Source organism: Zalophus californianus, chromosome 2 (assembly GCF_009762305.2).
Source record: "Zalophus californianus isolate mZalCal1 chromosome 2, mZalCal1.pri.v2, whole genome shotgun sequence".
Classification (NCBI taxonomy): Eukaryota; Metazoa; Chordata; class Mammalia; order Carnivora; family Otariidae; genus Zalophus; species Zalophus californianus.
In genome coordinates, this window is record NC_045596.1 from 90,828,323 (window position 1) to 90,848,538 (window position 20,216).

Genomic DNA, 20,216 nt, shown 5'->3' on the forward strand with positions numbered 1-20,216 from the left:
CTTAATAAAGTGTACCACTTGACTATACCAGACACTGCATAGGCCTGGGAAATTAAGTGGTAAGGGAAGATAATCAATATTATAAAATACAATAGAACCCTTAAGAATTCTTTTGGGGGAAAACTCTCCTAGGAATACATCATGACCTTTTCCAAAGCTTGGCATCTTGGCTTTTAGCAATCACACAGAACTACAATATCTTTGTAATTTAATTCCCATCAAAACACAATGCAGACAGTTCTTTTTGCTTTAAGAAGTGAAAGCCTCTTGAACATGTCTCTGTGGGGAACTGTGTATAAAGCAAATAATTCACACAATTGAAAGACTTTCCTCACATTTGCTCAGCTCCTTGGCCATAGCCCCATAAAATTTTGGGAAAGGTATGGGAAGGAGGAACGTGAAACTCATTTGAAAACCAAAAAAAATATGTAGAATCACACAGCAACGGGTCTGGAAAATACCTGAGCAATCACCTGAGCTATTCAGTTATCACCCAAATTCCTTCTGTAACACGTGAGGGGAAACAGGACTCAGGGAAATGGCGTCCACCAGTGTTAGCTACAGCTAAGTGAGTTCACTCAGAAACTTTAGGGAGAAAAAGGAGAAACATGTAGTTAAACAGTAAGTGCCTGTGGTAGGATGAGAAGTTATACAGTTCTACTTGTGTGTTCAAAAAGAAATGTAACTATCATGTTTCATAAGCAGGGCTAAAAAAGCGCCTCTAAATATAAATGTATTCTTGATTCCCCTGTCCCCAAATTTGAGGAGCTAGTACTCTTACTGCCCCAGATGAATACCCAGATGGGCTCATTTGTTCAAGACAAGGAACAAAAATTCTCCCAACCACTTCAAGTCCCCCAGACAGGCTTACTTTGAGTTTGAGCCCAGTTCAGTAAAACGATCAAAGTTACCAACTGCATTTAAAGTTCCTCCCTGCCCCCAACTCAGGCTGGTGTCTGGCCAGCCACCTGCAGTGGAACCAGGTGCTTGATGTCTTCACCATTTTGTTGCCTGGAACTTCCACTCCTCACTCACCAGGCTGCCTCTGATTCCTCCAGAGCTAAGGCAAGGAGAGCTTGGAGCGAGAGCAGGTGAAGGGAGAAAAAGATCCTGACATGCTGTCTGTGTTTGGCCCTCTCTGGACTTTGAAGATGTTTAATACTGACTCATTTTATTGTGTGCTGTTTTCATGGGGTATTTGCCGTCCATACTCATTTTTATTGCTAAGAGTCTTTCTCTTGCAGTTCCTTGAGATAGGTAAGTGAAAACCTCTGAACCACATCTGGCCCATAGGAAGTATCCACACAACTTTTCCCCCAACAAAATCTGGGAGGATGGGCCACCCCACACAGTCTTCTCTCTTCACTCTGAGGTTAGAGTGGTGTCAACCATAGTCTCTTATCCTTTAGATTTCTCAGGGTGTCAGACACCAGGCCACTGTGCCCCCAAACTCCAAGATAAAGGAGTAAAACTCTTCAAGTGGTTTCATCAAAGCCCTTTTTCCTAGGCATTATGTGAGGGGAAAAGCCTCCTGCAACCCCCTCTCCCCTGTGGGAGGACAGCATTCATAGTACCCTGACAGCTCTCCCCGCCGAAGCCCTCTGTTAAAATGTCTCATTCTGCCCCTAGCTTCTCCAATGCCCTTAATAGGCTGGTGATGGGTTATTAGCTAAGGGTCACAAAAATCTCTCCTGACCGTGTTAGTTATGATTTGGTGGGCCTGCGTCTTACTTTGGGGTTTAGGCCAACCGGCCTGGTTTGGGGGTTAGGCAAGGGGTCTTGCCAAAACGGAGAGAGAAAGAATCCTTTTTTGTCCCCCTGTTACAGTAGGGTTTTCCTTTTCAATAGCTTCCATTGTGCTTTGTAACCCACTGTGTGCTAAAGCCAGGAAGAGGGTGAGGAATAACATAAGGGAAAGAAGAGAGCAGTAGCTAACAAGCCAGTGGGTGGAAGCAGGAGTCTCTAGGTGAGGAAAGAATGGCAGAAAGAATGGCTTAAAAGGTCACCAAAGCTAATGATTCAAACAGAATTTCAGCCTGGCTTCACACAGCGGGGTCCCAATGATATCCAAGGTGAGGAGCAAGTTAGCAAATAAAGGCCACCAAGTGAACATCAGCCACACCAAGGTTACAGACCTCTAGGGTCACTGGTTTTACCATTTTACAGGTGTTTGTCGAGGTAACCAGAGCACAACACAGAATTGGATAAGCCACTTCACCCTCCTACCCCCCACCCTCAGGCTGCCTTTTAAAGAAAGGAGAAGTAGGGTAATCAGAAAGACTCCAAAAAGGACCTAGTTGTTTGCAAAAAGACTGTTATAAGCCAGAAATCTGAATTTAATTGGCAAGTGAACACTGAGAGATCAGGCACAATGGGGACATTTTGAAATTCTCCATACCACCAAAGGCTTTGCTGGGAAAGAACATGAGCACATTGGGTCAGCTGCATCCACCTAGGCACCTCTCTGAACCGTTTCTAATGTCCCAGTGAAGAGCGACATTTGATGAGACACTATGCTTAACTCAGCTTCTCTGAGGATTGTACTATACTTCCAGGTCACACCCAGGGAAGCAAAAAGAAACCTTTTGTTATAGGATCCCCCAAACTTCCTGGGTGCCTCAGCCCAAGATAGGAAGGCAAGAATTCTCTCATTAGATCCATTCGTCCTCTTTTCCATCGAGTTTGGTGGGAACTTTTGTTAAGTATAGCCTCCATTTTCTCCAGATGATAGGAACTTCTATGATTTAAGTCCATCAGGCATGGCTTTTACTAGATGGATGGAAGATTTTTAAATGAAGAAAATTATTGGAACGCCTGGGTGGCTTAGTCCATTAAGTGTCTGATTTCAGCTCAGGTCATGATCACAAAGTCCTGGGATCAAGCCCCACATCAGGCTCCCTGCTCAGTGGGGAGTCTGCTTCTCCCTCTCCCCCTCTGCTCATGCTCTCTTTCTCTCTCTCACTCACTCTCTCAAATAAAAAAAAATTAAAAAGATTTTATTTATTTATTTGAGAGAGAGAGAGTGAGGGAGAGAACACAAGCAAGGGAGAGGAGTAGAAAGAAAAGGAGAAGCAGACTCTCCACTGAGCAGGGAGCCTGACGCAGGACTCCATCCCAGGATCCTGGGATCATGACTTGAGCCAAAATCAGATGCTTAACCAACTGAGCCACCCAGGTGCCCAAAAAATCTTAAAAAAAAATAAAAGAAAAGAAAATTCTTAACCATATCTGGCTCTCAGAACTGTTGTATGCCTATGGATTTAACAAATGGAGTTTGAGACTCAAAGTTGCATAAGAATGCTGTCTTGGGTTGAGCTCCCTAGAAGCAGAGTATGAAATGCAGGGTTATGTACATGTAGTTTATTGAGAGAGTACTCTCATGAAATAGGAAGTATGAAAAGCAGGATGGGGCAGGGATAAAAAGCTGAGCCATGATATGGTCTCAGATGGAGTCTAGCTTTGCCAGAATCCACTAGAAAGCTATAAATTGTGTTGTAGAGTAGGTCCAATTTGAGGGAAGCAGGCTGGCTTGTTGCCTTCCTGAATCAGAAAATGAATGGCCTGGGGTGGAGGGATTGCATTACCTCTTAGGCAAGATGGATATATTTGGCCAAGGGCTCTTCTCTGAAGAAGGTGGCAGTTGTGAGCCAATAGAGCACTGTAAGGGGATCTGAGAAGGGCACTATAGATGTCTTTGTTCTCAAAACCAGGTCTTCACATGTGGTCCCATCAGTATCAACGCTGCCTAGGAGCTTGTGAGAAATGCAAATTCTTAGGCTTTACTCCAAACCTGCTAAATCAGAAACTCGGTGGGCGGGGAGGGGGCGGTCCGAGAGTATATGAACTTTCCAGGTGTTGTTAATAGTTGCTCAAATTTGAGAATCATAATTCTAAATGATACTGCTCTTCCTCTGAGAATCAAATAGCAGTAGGAGCTACAGAGTAACATAATTTGTGGGAAAAGAAAAGTACATCAGCTATATTCTCAAAATGTTATCCCTATAATAACCAGCAAAAATTCACTCCCAGTCCAATGTTCTGACCATATGACTCCAACTTAAAGAAAATAAGTGATACCAAAATGGAACTATTGCATAATTATCAAGCATGTTGGAAAAATAAGGCAATAGGATAGGATATTGATTTTCAACATTTGAATACATAGTATTTTCTCAGAACCTCTAACCTTTGGATAATTGGATTCCCTTCTTACTTCTACTTATGCTACCTAATTAGCCTATTCATCTGGCCCTGGTAACTGAGACCCATTCCTTCTAATCTTTTCACTTACCTAAAATATACAGACCACTTGGTTTCTGACCAAATGGTCATTCTTCCTAAACTTTCATTATTCTCTTTGCTAAATTGATCCTCAGAGCAACAACTATTATTCATAAACACCTTGAAAACCACCCGCTGGACATAGTTTTGCTCTATCCACCAGGGAAAATAGAGAATCATTAAAATTAAGAGAATTCTCAAGTTTCAAATATCAACACAAAATTCTATAACAGACAGACATTCTCAATAAATCACTCCATTTCTCAGTATTATTTGTGCTTTTATTAAGGGAGGCTGCATGCTCCAAAATATAATTCTTTCTAAATAAGATCAGGAACTGAGAAAATAGAAGAAATCAGCTCTCTGAACTGAAAACAAACTGTTTCATATCTCATTAGTACAAATCAAATGATGCCAAAGATTTTCATTCTTACCTACCTGTCCAATACTACTAGTTCATCCTCTAATCAAACTCTTGGAGAGATGTCAAGATAAAATTATATTCTTCATTCACAAAATACTTTCCAATGTAAATAGCATTCAATGCATCAGTATTACTAATTCAATAATTCAAAATTTATTATTTAATTTAAACTTTCAAAGTGTAATTTGAAAAGACAGAATTACCATCTAAGGTTCTTTTTAAAACCTAGGCTAAAATTTGAGACATAACAGATTTCTGAAAACAGTATTTCAAAAGATTCTAGAATCTCTTTTAAGGAAGAAAAAATTTAATTCTTTAAACTTTGAAATGTCAATAGAAACTTCAAATTTTGTGAAGGAACAAAATCCATTTTTATTTATCAATATTGTTTGAAAATGTATGAAAAAGGAAATGTTTTAATGGGAAAAACAAGTGCAGTTGGAATGTTTTAAACATTCATAATTCACGAGTATTATGTTTCGTCTTCATATCAAAGGTAAATAATTTCAGTAAGATATAATTATCATGGTGCATTTGTATATTATTTTCTTATGAAGTATTTTTTTAAAGATTTATTTATTTATATATTTAGAGAGTGGGGGGATGCAGAAGGAGAGGAAGAGAGAAAATCTCAAACAAACACCTTGCTCAGCATGGAGCCCAATGTGGGGCTCGATCCTACAACCCTGAGATCATGACCTGAGCTGAAATCAAGAGTCTTTCACCTAACCAACTGAGACACCCAGGCGCCCCACATTTATATATTATAATCGGCTTGTGTCTATTCATCAATATTAACCATAGCTAAATGGCTTTTGTTTTATCCAGAATTTTGCCTCAGTGATTTTTCAAATGTACTTTTTAAAGTTCTGCCTTCCTCTTTACTATTGAATATAAGAAAGCACTAAGACATCATTGTGAACAAACTTCTGTGATTGGGTCCCCCAAAATAAACACATTTTCTTAATTGCTTAATAGAAGGGTTCTCATTAACATTGAATTCTATGATTTCCATATTAGTACTTTTAGTCAAATGAGTACTAGTCTATGGTTGGATTTTTTTTGTTTTGTTTTTAGTCTATGGTTTTTAATTAATGTGTTTTTTTCTCTTCCTTAGAGCTCAACTTCTAGATTATAAGATGGCTCTAAACTTGACCAAGTATCTCACAAGGGAAGAAGATTTTTTACCATGGCAGAGAGTAATTTCAGCCATAACCTATATCATTAGCATGTTTGAAGATGATAAAGAGATATACCCTGTGATTGAGGTGATGTTAATGCTATATCTTATGACCGTAAATGTGCAGCAATTAGCAGAATAGGGAGATTTCTGAGACAAAGAGCTTCTGAGACACAAAAGCACATCCGCATGCCAAGTGAAATTAAAGGAAAGTACAATGACATGACTAGTCAAACCAGAGATACCATCTCTATTTTTTTTCAACTTGAAATGTATCAGTATTTCTGGTTCAGTATACTAAAATATATATTTTGGTGTTAGAAAGAACACAAGAATTAATATTTTAGTTACAATAGACAAGATACTAACTAGATCCTATTTTCAATGGATTTATCTATGTTAAAATGAATTTATTCTTACTAAAATATAACATTATGTTTCCTTATTCTTGCTGCTGTTATTTCCACATTGAGATTTTATTATAGGATAGTCATTCTAAATATTTTGCTTTGGGGTTTCAGCAGCACTTTGGTAGGACACTTGTAATTTTAAGGAAATTCCCGGTTCAAAGCTCTAGCTCTTCTACCTACTAAATGAAAGAACTTGGACAAACGATTTAATATTTGTGAGTCTTCATTTCCTTTGTACAATAGGAATGTTGGCACTTCCCTGCCTATGGCAATGGGATAGTATAGATCATATAAAATAAACATCCTTTGTAGAGCCAAAGGTAGTATACATATATCAGTTATCACCATTTTTATTTCATCAATACTTTATTAATCTTCTTAGTGCAGTAAGTATGTCAAGTGTTACTCCATTTCTTAGAAATGTTAACTGAAAAGTAGAGGTTAAAAGGGGCTTACCCGAATTTTATGAAACTTTAGAGGATTCCAGGATGTTCTTATCTTCAGAATCGAAGCAAATTTGCCATGTGGTAAGAACTAAAAACATCCCTTTCCTAAGGAGAGGCCCAAAGTCCTCTGAACTAGTAGGAAAGAAGATTACAACAGGGGGCTGTAGATTATAATAAATGAGAACCTGTTGATAAATAGTAAATTATTACTCATTGTACCTGGTGCTTTTATTTCAGAAATACTTCCAAAGTCGAGTGAAGCCCATCGCAGATTTACTAAAATGGAATGATGCCGGAGACCACCTTCAAAAGTTATTTCTTACATTTTTAAAACTAATTTTCATTTAACATCTGTTTGTGTATGTTAAAACATGTTAAAAAGTGCTCACAGCCCCAGCTTTGTGTGTGTTTGTTTTTTAAGGTTACTCCGTGCATCTGTGTTAGGGCTTGCGTGCAAAATGAGAGATCAAGAAGCCTTGGACAATGCTACCCAATTATTTCAGCAGTGGCTAAGTGGGACTGTAAGGTGACTGTTCATGTGTTCATTTCTAGAGGATTTCAAACTTAAAAATGAAGAATTAAAATCCCTGAAACACTGTTTCTTCTTCTAGGCTTCCTACAAATCTCAGGCTTCTGGTATATCGGTATGGAATGCAGAACTCTGGTAACGAGACTTCATGGAACTATACTCTTGATCAATACCAGAAAACTTCGTTAGCTCAGGAAAAAGAAAAACTGTTGTATGGATTAGCATCGGTGAACAATGTTACTCTTTTGTCAAGGTAAATTTTTTTTTCATATGAGTGGCATTTGATGGTTTATGTGTCACGGTCACTTTAAGATGCGAATTAAAGTATGATACATTTCCAAGAACATCTATTAAAACTTATTTTCCTGGCAAGAAACAAAGTATCCATGTAAGAATGGAATAAAGAAATGTGATCTCATATGAAAACATTCTGGGAGTAGGCAGTTTCTAGTTGTGAGCAGTGGTTCAACATTTTCATTCAGGACCTGGGGTATTTCTCTTTCTGTTCTGCCATACTCAACATGTTAGATGTCTCATAACCTCTAAAGCTCTAAATGTTTTTCTTCACACAAATATGTTCAGTGAAAGAAGAACAAGAACAAAAGAGTTCCTCCTCACAAGGCTTTGTCTTTTATGCTAAAGGTGAGTTATCTCTGCTTCCCCTCATAACCAGAACTGGATCACACTTGATCATTCTGGGCTATACTTTAGGTCTAGCACTTGATCATTTGCCACCTAGGATGAACTTGCTTTGACTGATTTGAGCCATCACCACACTCTGAGGCTGGGTAAGAGCCTAACTACTTCCCTACCATCTCAAGGATACTTTGATCCAAGCCCAGAACAAAATTGGTTTCTATCATCAGAGAAGAAGTATGTGCCACAATATGCATACATACACACAAAATATATTTATATTCCACTCAGAAAGGCTGCTTGAAGCGCATCTATGAATCTTCTGCCATTACACATATGTCCCAAATCAACTAGCATCTGCCTTAATTCATTTGTTGCTTAGCTAAGGTTTCTGAATTATTTATTGCCTTCACTTAACCAACACTTATGATGTCCTTTCTATGTGTAGGTATACAAATTGTGGGAATACAAATGAATAAGACATGATATCTATCCTTGAGAAACATAGCTCATGAGAGAGGCAGAATATAGATAGGAAATTATGATGCAATAAACAGTTTGTAAGAATAACAGGAAGGAAAGCCAACAATACTCCATCATCATCTTGCTTTGGGGTAGATATCAATTCTCCTGCTCTTGGCCCTAAAATAGTCAATCAAGAACTTGATCATTTTGCCATTCCATAAAACATCATATTGATCCATTATTTTGATGGCACTGTGCTGATTATCTGATGAGAAAATTAGCAAGTGCTTACATGCCTTACTAAGACTCTTGTGAATTAGAGGATGAGTGGTAAGTTCCACAAAAGTTCAGGACTACCACTAAAGTGCAGTTTCTGGAAGTTCAATGGTCTAGAGTATGTCAAGATATTCCCTCTAGGTACAGCTATGGCATAGAGTTAATAAAACCATGAGAGACTATGGACTCTGAGAAACAAACTGAGGGTTCTAGAGGGGAGGGGGGGGATGGTTTAGCCTGGTGATGGGTATTAAAGAGGGCACGTACTGAATGGAGCACTGGGTGTTATACGCAAACAATGAATCATGGAACCCTACATCGAAAACTAATGATGTCATGTATGGTGATTAACATAACATAATAAAAAAAAAGAAAAAATCTATTGATCTGGTCACTTAATTTATCTTGGACTTCTTTGCATTAGACTATACTTATAGCTAATTAATCTAACCATAGAGGTTACTTTAGTTGTTTCTTACAATCTAGGGAAGAACAAATAAGATGTAACTTATTCATTAGAAAATAAAAGAATAAATACTTTCCCTTAATTTACTGGCTCCTTTTTTTTTTTTTTTTTTAGTTCAGGGAGATAATAGGTAATTGGGTGAAGTGCTTATATACAATAAATTCAATTAATTTTTTAAAAGTTAATAGTTAACATTTTGAATTGTTTTTCTATTTGTGTTTTCTTAGATATTTAGATTTGCTCAAGGACCCAAACCTTATTAAAACTCAGGATGTGTTTACAGTCATCCGATATATCTCATACAACAGCTATGGGAAGAACATGGCCTGGAATTGGATTCAGCTCAACTGGGAATATCTTGTCGACAGGTGGGATAATCAGATAATGGCTTGTTGTTCTCTTTGTTTGACACCATCAACAAGTTCTTTCTTTTTTTCTTTGTTGTACTTTCTCTGACATCTATACAATATCTGGAATGGCATATAATTAGAAGTAAAGGATCATGGTATTTTCCTTCTAGGGAAGCAATAAACTAGTTAATTTTAGGCCTAATTCCTTTTCTGGAAATTATTGTTTCCAACTGATCTACAGAGTTCTGAAATCTGGAGAGATGCCTAAATTGCATTATTTTTAGTTTGGTTAAAACAAGTTAATATAACTCTCTCTGTTGTGTAGCACATAGTATAATGCCAGGCACATATTTAATTCTCAAGATTTAATGAAAATGAAGCGAGTTTCTGGACTTGGGTTCAAATTGGAGCCTTATATCTTACTGAGCTTATATGGATGATAACTTTTATCTCCCTTGACCAGATAATTAGACTTTAGGTATTAAAGGGACCTATATTTCCCAGGCAATAGCAATTTTAAAATGGGAAGTACAAAGGACAAGAGAGGAGTAAATCGAACTAAAGAGATGCTTTCCCAAATGGCTTATTTCTTCAGCCCCATTTAGAAGAAATGTTGCTATTCTTGGTCCTAATCCTCTAAATTTAGTGGTTATTCCTATTAAAAAAAATTTTTACAGGCTATAAAATAGAATCTAGATTATATATCTCAAATAAATAGACCAAAAGACCTTTACTGTCTGTAATCCCCACACTGGGAAACAGGTCGTGTTATCCTCTCCCAATCTCTCCTGTTTTCCCATCAGCACTGCCTCATTGATAATGACTGCCTTATCAGAAATACTGACTATGAAGATAACTTTTATTTCCGTTCTCTTTTCTACCCCACAATTCACCAGGCTGCCATTAGGTTCATTCACATTTCTCATCGTTCTGAGATCCAGATTGTATCTGTACCTTTCAGCTAGGATACCCTACATTGCTTGTGCCTATTTGTGATGAAGTTTTGCCTTTTCTGTTCTTGCAGTGATGGAGTGTAACTGCTCATCCATCTCTATAAAAATTAACTGGCATGTATGTGTGTGTGTGTCTGTGTATGATGCTTTGTCCATCTGTTTATAACTGTTTCAGTGAAATGCATGACTTAGAATTAATAAATCTTCCTATTGAGAACATGTTATCTGAAGGTAACCCTTCATGTTATGCAAGCCAGTACACTGCATTTGCTTAATATATGCCTACTGACATGTACTGAGTATTTTGTTTTAATCAGAAAGACTATAAGTCTTTCATTTTTTTGGTACCTGATGCAGGAAACCTATGCAGATGAAGAAGAATGCTTACTTTCGAATTATTGTAAAAAGATAAGTAAATAATGTTCCATTTTGCATAATAAAATGGCGATTCCCTTGTTGTTTATTAAATATAAAGTAATCTTCAAGGCCTATTTGGGTAGTTTTGGTGTGATTTATTTCAAATAAGATATTTTTCATTTGAAAAAATTAGTTCATTGTCATACCTCTTAATAATTAATAACTAGAAAAAAGCAGGTATTTTGTCATAAATGTCATAAACATCTGACCCTAAAATAAATTTATTAAACCTAATCCTGAATTTAAAAAAAAATAATAAATTGATATACTATTCCCAGTGCTAGTTCCAAAAGCCCTTGCTCAAGGCTTTTAATATTTCTTCATAGTCTAATGATCTAATTCTCATGAGGTATTATTTCACATTGCCTCAAACATAAAAGTATATTACAACCACATGTTGGACACAAAAATAACGCCCAATATTAATTATGGTTAGTTTGAATAAATAGAACTTCCCTGCTAAAATTGGATAGGATGAATTAAACAAAAATGAGCAAGCTTTATACAAATATTTCCAAACTCTTAAATATTTTCCAGAATTCAGGATGAGTGATTTTCCTGCCTAGGTTCCTGAACAATTTATTGTCATCCTAAAATAAATAAGCTGCTTTTTTACAAAGGGTTTTGTCATGTAATTTTTATGACAACTGATGGCCACACCACTAATGCCCTTTCTAGTTTGAGACTTAATCAGAAAGTTCCAAAGATACTTCTGCAATTACTCTTTGCTTTTGTTTATTCCAGTAAGGTCTTAGGTGAAACTGAAGTTGAATGAACTCAATAAGTCAGTAGCGTGGTGTGCTAAGGTTTGATTTTAATTTATGACTATGGTTGAAAATTAAGTCAATGGGACATGACTGAAACCATTTAAAGACTCCCTCAGAGACAAAAAAATTTAGTAAGAATTTAATTAAAAGTTTTATGTGCATTGAAATAATTTCTTTCGGGTAATATAATAATACTTATGTAAATATTAAGTCCAAGAAGATGATTGTTACATAATATTATTTTTTAATATTTAAGATAAATCCTTATTTTAGTTTTAAAAGTAATTAACATGATAAATATACAGCATGTTTCCCTTTAAATGTTACACTCTATATGATATTGGTTTATTGGGACAAACATATTTTGTTCTTACATTTTTATTATTTATACAAGGAGTTGCAGTCTTTATTCAATCTATTCATTGCTAGTTCCCCCAAATATCCTCTAATTTGTGGTTACTAGGAACAAAACAGAAAAGGAATATTATAGAGTTATAGAAGGTCACTGAGAAAAATTGTTTTCTTACCTCTAATTAACAAACTTTCTTTGAATCTACAAAATATCATTATAGCAACTTAGTGTGATTTCCTTTTTTACATCCCCCATTTTCTTATTATAAAATGGGTAGGTATTTTTTTGCACAAAATACAGATAAGCAAATATAGGGATATGAAAATCACCTGTGATTCCACCACCTAGAAATAACCCTTGTCAGAAGCGCCTCAGTGGCTCAGTCGTTAAGCATCGGCCTTAGGCTCCGGTCCTGGGATCGAGCCCCACATCAGGCTCCATGCTCAGCGGGAAGCCTGCTTCTCCCTCCTCCACTCCCTCTCTTTGTGTTCCCTCTCTCGCTGTCTCTCTCTCTGTCAAATAAATAAATAAATAAATAAATAAATAAATAATAAAATCTTTAAAAAGAAATAACCCTTGTCACACTACTGTTTTCCTTGAGACATTTTTCTATGGCAGTTTATTTACAGAAATGGAATCATATGATACATATGGTTTTATAACCTGCTTCTCCCCCTGCATCATCCTCTATCGTGGATGTCTTTTCATGTCTTTAAGTATGCTTCCTCAATGTTATTTTTGATGCTCAATCATATTTCAATGTATAGATATATCTTAGTTTACTTAGCCAGTCTTTGTCTGTTGGATAATAAAACTGTTCCAAACTTTCTGATGAATGTTGCAGAATGGCCACCCAGAAAAAAATTTGCTATTAACTTTGCCCATTTTTCCAACCCTTGCTAACACTGACGGCTGTCTTTAGAAATATATTTGCTAATGAAAGACCTAAATGTGAGATAGGAAACCATCAAAATCTTAGAGGAGAACACAGGCAGCAAGGTCTTTGACCTTGGCAACAGCAATTTCTTACTAGACGTCACCAGGGGCAGGCGAAACAAAAGCAAAAATGAACTATTGGGACTTATCAAGATAAAAATATTCTGCACAGCGAAGGAAACAATCAACAAAACTAAAAGGCAGCCTACTGAATGGGAGAAGGTATTTTCAAATAATGTCTGATAAAGGGGTAGTATCCAAAATCCATAAATAACTTATCAAACTCAACACCCAAAAAACAAATAATCCAGTTAAGAAATAGGCAGAAAATATGAATAAACATTTTTCCAAAGAAGACATCCAGGTGGCTAACAGACACATGAAAAGGTGATCAGCATCACTCATCATCAGGGAAATACGAATCAAAACGATGATGAGATACAACCTCACACCTGTCAGAATGGCTAAAATTAACAACACAGGAAACAACAGATGTTGGCAAGATGCAGAGAAAAGGGAACCCTCTTGTACTGTAGGTGGGAATGCAAGCTGGTGCAGCCACTCTGGAGAATAGTATGGCAGTTCCTCAAAAAGCTAAAAATAGAACTACCCAATGATCCAGCAATTGCACTACTAGGTATTTACTCAAAGGATACAAAAATACACATTTGAAGGAGTACATGCACCTCAATGTCTATAGCAGCATTATCAACAATAACCAAACTATGGAGAGGGCCCAAATGTCCATCAACTGATGAATGGATAAAGAAGAGGCTGTGTATATATACAATGGGATACTACTCAGCCATCAAAAAGAATGAAATCTTGCTGTTTGCAATGACTTGGGTGGGGCTAGAGTATATTATGCTAAGCAAAATAAGTCAGTCAGAGAAAGACAAGAACCATAGGATTTCACTCCTATGTGGAATTTAAGAAACAAAACGGATGAGCATTCAGGAGGGGAGAAAGAGAGCCGGGGGAAACAAATTATGAAGCTCTTAACTATAGAGAACAAACTGAGGGCTGCTGGAAGGAGATGGGAGGGCAATGGGACAGATGAGTGATGCATATTAAGGAGGGCACTTGCTATGATGAGCAATGGGTGTTATGTGCAAATGATGAACCAGTGAGTTCTCCTCCTGAACCAATACTGAACTGTATGTCAAATAGCTAGAATTTAAATTAAAGAAAAAAAGAAATACCCTTGCTGAGTATATAAAAACTGATATCTCATTTTAAATTATAATCCTTTTATCCAGTAAATACTGTATAACATCTACTGTGAGCTAGGCACTGCGCTTGGCATTGAAGATACAATAGTAGAAACAGACCTGGATCTCTGTCCTCATGGAGCTTAGGATCTGGTAATGGAGACCAATATTAATTAAAGAATCACACAAATGCATGTACAATTAAGACTGTAATAACTACAAAAAAAAGAAGTTCTGGTCACACTGAAAGAGTGTAAAAGGGGAACTGACCAAATCAAGAGAATTTGGACATTAAGTGTTTCCCTAAGGAAGTGATGGTTGAGCTGAATTCTAAAGGAAGAGTAAGAGTTACTTAGGTGAACAGGAGGTGAAGCATTCCTGGCTGAATACCTTCTATCAGAAAAGAGAAAAGATAAGGGCCACACTTTGCTGGGTCAGATGTAAGATCTGGGCTGTTGTTGTAAGAGCAGTGCTAAATCACTAAAGGGTTTTAAGTAAGAAAGTGAAATGCTTGATTTTACTTTGAAAAGAAAGCTCTGGTGGTAAAGCACAGACCTAGGTGGGGGCCAGAGTGAATTTGAGGAAAGCAGTCAGAGAGCTATTGGAGGAGTCCCAGCACAAGGTAGTGGTAGATTGGACTCTGACAATGAAGATGAAGAGATAAGAACAACATTTAGAGCTTGGTGAAGTAGAAATAGGACAGAAGTGAGGTGACAAGGATAATGCTTCGATTTCTAGAAAAGGTAAGGAGAAGGAGAACAATGAGTTCAGTTTGCTATTTATGATGTCTTTGAGTCTCTTTTGAGATGTTGAAGTGGAGATTGTTTCAAGGAAGTTATAGTCCCTTGTCAAATGCTACTTAAGAATTGAGTAAATCCCAGACCGAAAAATGCCCATTAGATTTACTGGCATAAAAGCTATTGGTAACTCTAGAAAGAATTTTTCAGGGGAGTGATTGTGGCAGAACCTAAATTGAAGCCAATTAATTAATCAATCAATGGAGAGGAATTGAAGATACGAAATGTATAGAACTCTCTTGCAAAGTTTGACTATGAATGGGGAGGTGAGAGAAAGGATATTAAGAGAGATGCCAGATCAAGGAAGAGAATTTTTTCTCTTTCTCTTTGTGGAAGATAGTTTTAATATGTTTAATATATTTTAAAGCTGATGAGAAAGAGCCAGTGAAGAATGAGAGACTTACTATGTAAGACAGAAAAGATTCATTTAAAAATAAAATTTTTAAGAAAGTGGGGAGAAGTTGGAGCCAATGCACAGATGATAGAAGAAAAACAAGTGTCTTTGTATGTCTGTAAACTAAAAGATGTAAGAGTTACGATGTATTTTCTCTGTGAATTAGAAGACAAGGTCATCTTTGTTGGAGAAGGAGGGAAGGAGGAGAATGTCTGGAGGTTGGAAGAGAGTGAAAACACTTCAAAAAAGTAATTCAAGGAGTAAGAGAATGAATTGACCAGGGTAATGTAGGAGGACTCTCAATGTGGAGGGTCCATTTAAGATTGATATTCATGAATTTATAGTGAAACATTTTGGAAAAAGTTGGGTGACTTCCCTTGGCAGATTAGCCACCTGGCACAAACACAGAGGAAATGGGCAGTTGATTTCATCCAAAGCTGGAGTTTTGCTAGAAACAAGTTATTAAACTGTAAGGGAGTTTAGGGCTTAGGAAAAAAAAATGTTATTGAAAGTGGTAGACCATGGAATCTAAACTATGTAAGGAAACAAGTGCAGGAAAAGGAAGAGCTGATGGTCCAGGAGAAAGTAGGGCTAGGGATGGTCAATGGACCAGAAATCCAGATGAAGTCAGAGAATGGTCATAGTGAAAACTGAAAGGTAAATTTTATCATGGAGGGTGCATGAATGAACAATTTTAGAGATAGTGTACTTATTGATGATTGCAAGGTATGATGATCATGGGAATTGGCAGCCAAGGTAAAGAAAATATCACTGGGAATGAGAATGTCAAGAAACTAAGGAGCTGGGATGTTATATTTACCATCGATGTGGACCTTGAAATCACAGCTTGGAATAGAGAGGAAGACTAGGAGTCAGGTGCTAAAGTGTATCACAATTTAGGTGAAGGAGAATAACTAGAAGGAACAGAGGTTTTTAAAAAGAGTAGAGAAATAATGGTCTGGAATCCACAATGGGGGAGCATGAGCACATCAAGTCCATTTCTGACCTGCTTCTGTGAAGGATGTGGGGAAAATAAACATTCTCCAAATAAGAAGAAATATTCCCTGGAAAGGGATAGTTCCAGAAGGCTAGGTGGAAGGGATCGAGAGATTGGGAGATCGCAGAGTCTGTCAGGGGCGAGGAAGTACAGCATATACATTATTGGGGCAGTGTTGAGAATAGATGCCTCAGAGTCTTCTATTTGGGATAATGACTGATGACATTAAGTAAAGGGAAATTGCTTATGTTAGACTGCTAAGACATGAGAGATGAAAGACATGGTGGATTTCAATTCAATGATGTTTGTGATAAGAGTGAGCCCTGGACCTAGTTCACTGAAAATCATTATTAATTATTAGAACATTTCCTCTTTTTTCCCATTGATACATTTTCTCTTTATGTTTCTTTTGCAAACTGCTGACTGATTTTTTGATAATTTCACATTGGCGTATTTCTCCCTTTTACCAATTTGTAAGTGTTTTTTGTACAGTGAAAATATTTGCTCTTTCCACAACAACAAAAAAATGAATTTTGACTTAATTTTATGAGCTTTTTAGCATAAAAATTTAAAAAATACGTACAACAAACTTTGTTAGCTTTTATCTCCATGGCTTCTGCTTTTGTTATGTGATAATTTTAAAGTGTAAAATTTCTTCTCCTGTTTGTTTACCTCTCCTATAGCGATATGTTTTCTTTTATCTTTCCCCAGCATTCCAGTGGTTCAAAGTTAGTACATAATTCTTGTTGTTTTTCTCACACTGTGATTGTCTGTGATGAGATTTTTATCTGTATCACAATCATTTGTATTATGTTCTGTAAGGAAATCTCTGATTCTTGCTCTTTATGAGAGCAACAAGGACAGGAATAGAGTATCATCTCTAAAATCCTATCTTTACATTTAGCTTCAAGTGTCTTTGCCTGGCCTGACTAATATAGATCATATAGGCTGATACAGACTAATATAGTAGGCGAGTAGCTAATAAAGCTTTTTGAAAGAAGAATAAATAGCTTATATTCAAATTTCTGTACCTGTGGGAAGATGCATGGAGGATTTGTCAGGGTAAAGGGGACTAGAGCTATTTTCTGTGTGGGAAACACAGAAATGCTGCAACGGACACACATAATTATTTCTCACTCATGTTAGTCTCCTGAAATGAGCACTCCAAGTCATTAAAGGGTTCTGCCCCACAAGGCCTTAGGGCCTTATCCTGTCAGTGTGGCTGAAGCTTGGAAGAAGGGGGAAAAAAAACAAGAAGTCGAGGGCAAGCAATTTTCCTTGACTTAAGCAAGGAGGCAGAGGTTGAACTCCTGTTCCGCTGACAAGAACTGAGGCACCCGTCCACACCTAAGCTGTGAGGGAGGCGGAGAAGTGTAATCTCCATCTGGGTTCTCCTGTGTGCAGGACAAAAAGACAGATCGGGGGAATCCAACCAGTGGTCTAACACATCTGGGGTGGTGTTATGGCTCTGTCTACAAAAAGGCTGGAGGATGTACTAAGAATTTTTCCTGAATAGAAATTTTAGATTAAATGTGTTTACTCACGGTGTTTGCTTACTTTGAAAAGTACCATTTTTAAAAACCCACAAAATCAAAAGGAAATGTCTGCATCGAGAGAAAGGATTTAAAGTTCTTGACACTTATATTCTCTCTTCCGTCTTTAAATTTCTCTTCAGATATACACTCAATGACAGAAACCTTGGCAGGATTGTCACCATAGCAGAACCTTTCAACACTGAATTACAGCTCTGGCAGGTATGAAGTTAAATCCCTCTAAACTTGTCTAGGAAGAACAGAATTAAACTTTTTTTTTTTTTCAAATGGAAATGGCATTTTCTCTATTCAGATCTCAGAGGACAAGGAGAAAGTAATAATTTTTATCTCTAATTAAATGTAGACTTATTTTTTCTAAACTGAAAACAGTTCAAATAACCAAGAAACAAAGTGTAAAAGTTGAGAAAGCTGAGGCCTTGAGAGGCATAGAAGGCCACTGGAGACCTTCCGGCTTACCAAAGCGTGGACAGTATGTTTCCCCTTCCCTCGTAATTGTAACTTGGAATAAGATAGTCAAGATTTGATTCCTTTCAAAATTCATAGTTTTGGAATTTAAAGACGTTTTGGTTTCAAATATCTCAGTTCCCAGAGGGAAAAATGTTTATTAATATTGGAAAATTGAGATTGTGTGAATTTTCAATGTCTGTATATTACATATTGGAATGTTAACATTTCTTCTGAACAAAATAATTCTTATTTTTGTTAAGTGGCAAACAGTACTATGATTGAGTTTGGGGGAAGGTTTTGGAAGGAAGACGAAAGAGAGAACCAAGATTAACAGAGCTGTTATTACGAGGCCTTAATAAAGGAGCTGAAAGTATATTAAAATATTCCCAACCCCTGGAGTGAAAGCCTAAGCAAAGCCCGCATCCCACAGACTGGGTTTTCCAGGGAGCATACTGAGGAAGGCACAGAAAATAGAGAAGCAGCAGAAACACCTAGGGGCACGCAGCTGCTGGTGTGCCGCTCTCCTTCCCCAAGAGGGCAGAGCCTCTCTAGACCTGACGTGCTGCCCAAAGTCCAAAAGCCACGGGCGACGATTGCCAGTCTGAGAGATGGGCTCAGTCTAACTGATGCACCAGGACATGTAACTCAGTGTTGTGCGATGATCATGAATTTCCAGGGAAGAAGGAAAGCAACCTAGCTTGTAAATAAAAGCCTTGAAGACTAATTGGGCTGAAGATGACTTTCTTAATTATTGCCCTCTCTTTTCTAGATGGAGAGCTTTTTCAAAAAATACCCAGATGCTGGAGCAGGAGAAAAACCTAGGGTGCAAGTGCTGGAAACAGTGAAAAACAATATTGAGTGGTTAAGACAAAATAGAAACACCATAAGACAGTGGTTTTTGGATTTACGTTAAGAATGGTTGATGTGTCCAAATATCATTTTAATTTTGTGAATCTATTGTTTCTCCTATTACATCTTTGGTGGCCGAATTTATAAGCACTGTGGAGGGAACCTTATACGCAGATACTGCTTTTGAAAAGTAATGTGTTTCTGTGTCTTGCAAAGCTTTTAAATTGTTCTTCTTTGTTTATGAAGGAAGATACTAATAGAGTAGTTAATGCACTCAGGGATTTCTTCTAAGTGTACTTCATAGGAGATTCTTTGCAAACTACAGAGAATTTAATAGCCATTTTCATGTCTCTAACTATCATTCTTTATATCTTAAATCTGTGAAAATAGAACAATTTGGTCTTAGCTTTACATTTTTAGTACCAAAGAAACACCCCTTAATCTTCTCTCTTGATTGATTTTTAAAGCTTAAATACCAGTACTTGAGGGACCAAAGTTATTATCTTAATTTTTATTTTATTATTCAGAATTACACATATTTAATATCATTGTATTCACATGTGTCTTACTCCTTTAAATGCTACCAAAGTAACCCAGGTTTAAATTTACTCATGAATTAGCCAAAGAAATGGCTATTGCCTTCACTATAAAATCAACAAGAGGATTCTGTTCTCCTTTTTAAAATAAATCTGAATGATTAACCTGAAGAAAATATGTTGTTTTCCAGTGTCACTTTACTTTCAAATAATAATGACTACAGCATTCCCCAAATAATTGAGCATGAGGCAAATGCAGTTCAAGAACCTGGCCTTTTTCATGCTTGGTACTCTGTCGCCCTGTTTCATTCCCTACAAAGCTCCTTCAAATACGCTATGACATTAGAGGGAAGATAGTGCTTAACTTTGCTCCGTGGATTTTAGAGAAAAAAGGCTAAATAATTGGAGACTGGTCAGGAAAGAGAGAAGGCTGATTATTCTATAAAACTAAATGGAATTAGAGTTTAGCTTTGATCTAACCTAGCAATCTAAGTGTGAAAATGAAGAATCCCATGTATGTCTCCAGCATGACTCTGCATATCTG

General features: G+C 37.0%; 1 protein-coding gene across 1 annotated transcript in view; it reads left to right on the forward strand.

Moving 5' to 3' along the window:
* Positions 1–19,848, forward strand: part of LOC113925148 (glutamyl aminopeptidase) — an 83,270-nt gene extending 63,422 nt beyond the window's left edge. The window contains exons 14-20 of the mRNA XM_027599716.2: positions 5,823–5,973; positions 6,979–7,052; positions 7,163–7,267; positions 7,353–7,523; positions 9,341–9,481; positions 17,963–18,041; positions 19,057–19,848. Of these exons, the coding sequence (XP_027455517.1) occupies positions 5,823–5,973; positions 6,979–7,052; positions 7,163–7,267; positions 7,353–7,523; positions 9,341–9,481; positions 17,963–18,041; positions 19,057–19,200 (865 nt within the window). The 3' untranslated portion in view covers positions 19,201–19,848. The remainder of the gene's footprint in view (positions 1–5,822; positions 5,974–6,978; positions 7,053–7,162; positions 7,268–7,352; positions 7,524–9,340; positions 9,482–17,962; positions 18,042–19,056) is intronic.
* The last annotated feature ends 368 nt before the right edge of the window (positions 19,849–20,216 follow it).